General features: G+C 33.4%; 1 protein-coding gene across 1 annotated transcript; it reads left to right on the forward strand.

Moving 5' to 3' along the window:
* The first annotated feature begins 2,805 nt into the window (after positions 1 to 2,805).
* LOC141678168 (uncharacterized) lies at positions 2,806 to 6,649 on the forward strand. The gene is made up of 7 exons (XM_074484418.1): positions 2,806 to 2,937; positions 3,749 to 3,841; positions 3,918 to 4,147; positions 4,258 to 4,566; positions 4,658 to 4,768; positions 5,740 to 6,210; positions 6,354 to 6,649. Exons 2-7 carry the CDS (start codon positions 3,787 to 3,789, stop codon positions 6,483 to 6,485), a joined length of 1,308 nt encoding a protein of 435 aa, XP_074340519.1. The 5' UTR covers positions 2,806 to 2,937; positions 3,749 to 3,786; the 3' UTR covers positions 6,486 to 6,649.
* Positions 6,650 to 6,883: the final 234 nt, after the last annotated feature.

Below are 6,883 nucleotides of genomic sequence, written 5' to 3' on the forward strand. Positions count from 1 at the left end.
AGTCATTTATTAATTTGTTGAATCTTTCAAAAACTTCAGTAATTCCTTCTTTAGGATTTGCCATGAAACCCTTATACTGAGACACCAGTATTCTTCTTTGATTAAATCTTACTTCCTCTGTACCCTCACACAAAATTTCAATCTTTTCCCGAATCTGTTTGGCTGTGTCACAATTGACAATATTGTTATACATAACATTGTCCAGTGACTCTATCAGTATTAGTTGCAATCCACTTTCCAGAGAAACCTTTTCCTTTTCAGGCTCTGTGTATTTTGAGGGGTTTTTAGGGATATAGTGAGCTGGAATGACCATGTCTCCATCAGTAGATTCATCAACCCTTTCCATGGGGATAAAAGGGCCATTCTTGATAATCTGGATGTACATGGGATTGGCCATCCTTATGAACAACATCATCTTTTTCTTCCAAATTGTATAGTTGATTTTATCAAAGGCTGGTATCTTGATACTGCTTATCTTTTGTGCACTCATTCTTCCAAGATCTTTATCTGTTTACTTTTAGATTTTGCTTCAATACCACTTGTTAGATATTGAATGCAACATAGAGGGGGGTGAATGTGATTCTTGGATTTTTAACCTTTTTAAACTTGTTTGGATTTTAGGTGCACAAAGCAGTTTAGATTTTGCAGAGATATTGGGCATGTTTAGCACCGGCTTATAAATCAGCTTATGACTTATAAGCCCGTAGTAACTTATCGAGCAGTGTTTGTGGACCCAATTTTTAAGTCGAATTTATAACTTTTAAGCTGATAAGTTGAATGTTAGTAAGTACGTACTTTTTCTCAACTTATTTTGATTTTTTGTTTTTTAGTTAACTTTAAGTTTAAAAAGATATATTTTAAAATGTTAATCTAATTTAAAATTCACGAATTAAGATAATTATATTTAAAAATTATTTGTTTTAGTTTATTTAAGTAAAAAAAATCTGACTTATAAGTAAAATTATCCAAACACTTTATATAACTTATAAGTACTCATATACTTACCACTTGTAAGTCACTTATTCAATTTAAGTCATAAGTTACTTATTATTAAGATTTCGCAAACGACCACATTGTGTTTACAGAAATAAATCAACAAGCACAGTATTTTCAAAACTCATTTAATTTGTATTAATTAAGTTGGTCTTACTACAAATTCTGTGTTCTTAAGAAAATAAGAAATCAACTTCTATCTTGAGAGAATACAAGAAAATTTGAATATGTTTGTTACTTGTGAACTAAGGACCAGTGCATGCTTTATAGACTAGCAGCACGGGTTTACAAGACCTGCATTAAAATGTATAAACTACTTTCTAAAGCAACCTTTTTCTATTTCCATTTCTAGCTTAACAAATATGTGCAGAATCTTGCAGGTCTGTGACCATCCTTTGTCCAGTTAATCTTGGCTCTTGATCTTGTATTTTTCCAACTACTTTATAGACTTTTCAATCTAGTGAATAGATTGTTTGTTGACTGATAATCTTGAATCTTGAACTTGTCTGCATTCTGTATTTCAGAAGTATGTCGAGATCTTCAGTTTGTTCTATAGAGAAGTGACATCTCGATAAGTAAAATGACTTATTGAGATCTCTGAGTTCTCTATAGGTATACTTAACTTGTCGAGGTCTCTAGATCCTTGCATGTGAAATGATTTGTCGATATGTTTGAGATCTCTACATGTATAAATGACTTGCCGATATCCCTGAGATCTCTATATACACATTTTGACTTGTCAATATCTCTGAGATCTCTATATGAGAAATTGACTTGTCGATATCTCCAATTCTTCACATCTTCATTTGACTTGTCAATATCTCCGAGTTCTCTACATGTATAAATGACTTGTCGATATCTCCAATTCTCTACATATTCATTTGACTTGTCGATATCTCTGAGACTTTTCTTTAAGCCATTTTGGACTTCTCGATAAGTTATTCTGGACTTCTCAAATGACTTCTCAATATAACTTGATTCGTGACTTGTCGATATTTTGACTTAGAACATTTTTCATAGAACAATTTTATTCAACTCCAAACTTCTACACTTTTCTCTGAGGCATGATCATGGCTTGATCTTCTTCCAGAGTTTATTCCTTAGCTTGAATTTGTTTACAGAAAAATCCTCCAGTCTAATCTTCTAACTTTTTTACAGACTCAAGAAATACAATACATAATACAAAATTGATTATTAAACAACTAAATCTTAGGGTTGTCAAAATGACTTAGTCTTGTTATGCATGCATGTCTTGCACAACACTCATTAACAAAATTGCGGTTACAACAATGTCTTAAAATCGGAAGGTGTATCATATATCTTACATTAACAAATTTAAAGATCTATTTAGAGGTATAAGTAAAAGATTTATCATAAAAATGAAGTGTTACGAAAAATATATTTATAATGTAATTGTACAATATTACATTTAATATGCCGACTTTAATATTTAATTATTACATTTTATGCTAAGGAAAATAAGAATCACTAATTGTACCATGTAAACAACTGTAATAACTCTTTAAATAACTCTCTTATATTTCATTTTTACAGTTGTCGATATCTTTCATATGAGCAATTATTATTTTCATGAGAAATGTGTGCTTACATTTCGTTTTTACTGTCGAAAATCTAATTAATTTTGAGACAAAACACATTATTTTTATCATCGATCTCAATTTCACAAGGGGAGATATTTAGTTAATCCATTCATAGAAAGTAATACCAATATACAGTCAATAATTATAGTTAAAATAATATCAATTCACATAATATAGGACATAATATAGGGCATGACCGTACATCGCACCAGTTATAAAGGGTTATAAAGCTCGTTAAACAAAAAAAAGGAGAGACCCACTGGGCATTTTTCATTTCCCCCAAATATTCCAGCAGTGTCATTCAGTGTCGTCTCCACCCCCTGGACCATTCAATCGCTCTTAGGTTCTTCTTTTTCTCTCTATTTACTTACATATTCGTATACGTAGATATTGTACAGGCATTCCAGCACACACTCTTTTCTCTTTAATTCCTAACTCCATGTGTCAATTTTGTTATTAGGGTTTGATTCATATTTATAATATCCCATATTTTTCTCTAATTTATATTTCATTCTCATTAAATTTGCTGTATTTTGTGAATTAAATAAATATTTACTATATGTTAGGGCTATTCTATTGTTGTTTGTTGATTTGGGAATTTTTTGTGTTTTCGATTCTATCGTGACAATGAATTTTTTTTTTGATGTTAAACATTTTATTTTTTAAACCCTGTGTATATTTTATTTACAGTAAGTCGTTTGAAAAGATTATTGAAGGTTGAGGTGAAATATTCGAGCAATTTAATTACCTGAGTTTGGTGTATTTTTATTTATTATTATTTTTTTCTTGATTTTTAGGCATTGTTGTGTTTTGCTGTCGGGAATTTTGTATAGTGTATAACATTTGTGTCTCGTGTTGGAGCTTCTGTGTACTCCAAGAATCGTGAACAATACATTTTCCATTTGATTCGGCTAGCTAAAAACCTGCTACTAGCTTTTGACTACTGCGGCCTCTTGATATCATTTTCTATACTTGTGCTTAATTGAAATTCTTTGAAATGCTTTTGTCATTTTTAAATGTGGCAGTTTTTGCTTTGTTATTATAGTTTTCTTCATCTGTTATGTGCATTTCTTCTCATATTGTGTAGTTTTGTTTTGTTTATTTAGCCGCTTAAAGGGCTGTTTGTATAATCTAACTATTAAACTTTGGTGCAGGTTTAAGCCTTTTTCTAATTATAATTGATTATAATCTGATGGCTGAACACTGTCAAGGAGAGGTTGAAAACAGTACCCCAGGAGAGGGTAAAGGTTAGACTTAGGAATTCAAACTAATGCATCATGTTACAATTATGTATCATGGTACTAACAGATGAAAATTCCGCAGTTTTTCCCCGTAATCGTAAGCTCCGTAGTCATTCCTCAGGGGCGCACGGGAGGCCTCCTCAACAGCCACATACTATTATCATAAAATCTGGCAGTATTAAGCACAAGGAAGCAAAAAAGACTTTACTAGCTATTATTCGGCTGCACTGGCCTGTGGGGGCATATAGCTACACTGAGATAGAGCGTGTCACTAGCAAGAAGTTTACAGAGGATGTCCTGGATGAGTTTCATGTATGATATACTAAATTTTGTATAATATTGTATTCTCATTCACCTTTTATTTAAGTCTATGTAGAAATTGCATCTAACTATAATAATGTTAATATATATTTTATACATAGTTGTATTACACATACGAGCCAACCATGCCCCGCAAAATTGCAATTTCCTGTGTGAGAAAGCACATTATGGGCGTTGTTAAAAGGACAAGTAATGAGGAGAAGACAAGGGCCTATGCTCGGGCCAAGGCCTCCGGCCGCACCCCCTTTGATCACAGGCCACCATATTTCAGTCCTGATGTGTGGCGTTACTTCTGTGATCGCTGGGTGTCGGAAGCCCACATAGCGAAGTCAGAGACCAGTAAGAAAAATCGAGAAAAACTTGAGGTGAATCACACAGCTGGTGCCAAACCGTTTGATGATGTTCGTGAGGTACTAAAAATGATAAATTGTTCTTAAATAATGTTTTTATAGTCCAATCATTCAGTTAAGGAATAATTGATTCTTTTCCTTTTTATTGCAGGAGCTTGAGCGCAGCACCGGGGTGCCTCCCTCTCTCCTTAAGCTCTGGGAGACTACACATAAGAAGAAAGACACCGGTGACTGGGTCACTGAGGCGGCAAAAGAGATATATGTAAGTTTTATTCCTGGCTGGAACTTATTATTGTGCAATTACTTGCATCCAGCGACATGGAATAAACTTATAGAGTAGTTGTAGTTACAAATAGGTCAGTTCATTCTAAATAAATTCATACATGCTGAAATAAATAAAATGAAAGAAAATTTTTACAAAAAACAGAAAAATGGTTCAACAGCAACCCTCTTCATTAAATTCCAATCTTCAATTTGAATTCATGGCTTTTATTTTCACTAATATTCACTGGCCAGATTAGCTGCTTGTTTCTTGTTATATTTTGTTTTTCCTAATACCTATATTCTCTGGCACTTCTATCTTGATACTTGTGTTGTTTAAAGCTTATCTTTTTATGCTTTTACATAAATATGTGTTGGTGTAAACTGGTTTCAGTTAGTGTTAGTTTTTCTAGACTACCTTCCATTATACTTATTTGAGAATTGTAGATAAAAGTTTTTAAATAGCAAAAAAGAAGATAGATTAAAACTTTTGGTCAAGGACTTTGTGGCTCCTGTTTTCTGCTGGAAACTAACGTATTGAGTATTTACAACAAAGTAATTGGGCTCTTTATAATTCTTTTTCAGGCAACTACATTTTTGTGAATTCCATTAGGTTTTAGATATAGTTACATTTTTTTCGTTTGGATTTTTTTATTTATTTATACTAATTCAGATTAATTAATATATATGTTTCTGTAAGGGTTGGACTATCTATGTATCATAGTTGTTTTTATTCCATGTTTAAGGCGTACGATTATTAATTAGCAAAAAAAAGCGTGTTGATTATTAGTAGACTTCTTATTATCCACCTACTTCCAAAGTACAAATACTGAATGATGAAAACATAAAAAGCTTTCTAAACTCCAACAACATGCTTCATTGTATCTCTGAATCTGATCTCCACTTCTGCCTTCATATAATGATTTGTATGATTACATAGTAATTGACATATTTGCGGTTTTGCTTTCATAGGAGCGTTATAGTGCCCTAGCTAGCAAACAGCTTTCTACTGCATCACCATGTACACCTGCGGATGAGCCATTGGATTTGTGGCTTCAGGCTACAGGTGGTATTAAAAAAAATCGGATAATTGGTATGCCAAGAGTGCAAGCTTCCACGGTTCTATCTCCTGTCCAACATGTCAGCGAGTCCTCCCAAGGGGAAGGGCCAGCCGTAGACCCATTAAAGTCAGCAAGAGATTTCTCAAAAGAGACATTTGTTCAGATTGTCGAAGCTACCTTAACCCGTATACGTTCCAGCCAACTATATCAAGGAGGACGAAAGCTTAACAAACAGACACTCCAAACACTGGCTCAGGAGGCATTGGCAGAAGGTGACATGGGTGCGGAATCTGAATTATCGGAGCTCATTCGCGGCGAGGCACTTAGACTGGCAGTGAGCTTGATTGAAAGTATGCTTCTGGAGATAGAACATGAGAAAGAGGTCGGTCATGATTTTAATCAAATACTTTTCTTTGTTTTTTTTATGTTCTCTGAGTCCTTCAAGTAATTATATTTTTTTACCCTAATTATTAATATATATCTATCCTTTATTTAACTTTTTGACATTAATGTTATGTATTCTAGGTTTGCAATATAATGGAGACTGTGCCGATTGCAGATTCCGAGGGTGATAAGACCGCCCTTGATAGTTTCCACCACTCTGATGGCGAAGAGCAAACAATCAGCCTTTCCGATGCCAATGAGGACACAGATTAGTCTTTGCTATTTAGAAAAAGTTTGGTGGTGTAATGTATGCCAACTTGCATATTTTGTTAGTTCTATGGTTATGGTTGTGGTGTTGGTGTTGATATATGTTACTGGAGTATTCCGCAATATGAAGCGAGTGCACCTTTTAAACTTCTGCTAGAAACTGATATATATGTAAGTGTCATATATACATAAAGAAAAAGTTGATAAAATTTGGAAATGTAGACTTGTGGGGAAGAAAAATCAATGTGCAAATAAGACCTATTCAACTTGAATATTGACCAAAAACCGAATAGAAAAATGAAACAAATATGACTCCACCAATTAAACCGAGATTGAAGCTTTATTAGTTAGTTAATTAAAATAACATACTAAAGTAGTGCAGAGCTCGGGCCGTAGCTATTACA

The sequence above is a fragment of the Apium graveolens genome, chromosome 8, assembly GCF_009905375.1.
Source record: "Apium graveolens cultivar Ventura chromosome 8, ASM990537v1, whole genome shotgun sequence".
NCBI classification, from domain to species: domain Eukaryota; kingdom Viridiplantae; phylum Streptophyta; class Magnoliopsida; order Apiales; family Apiaceae; genus Apium; species Apium graveolens.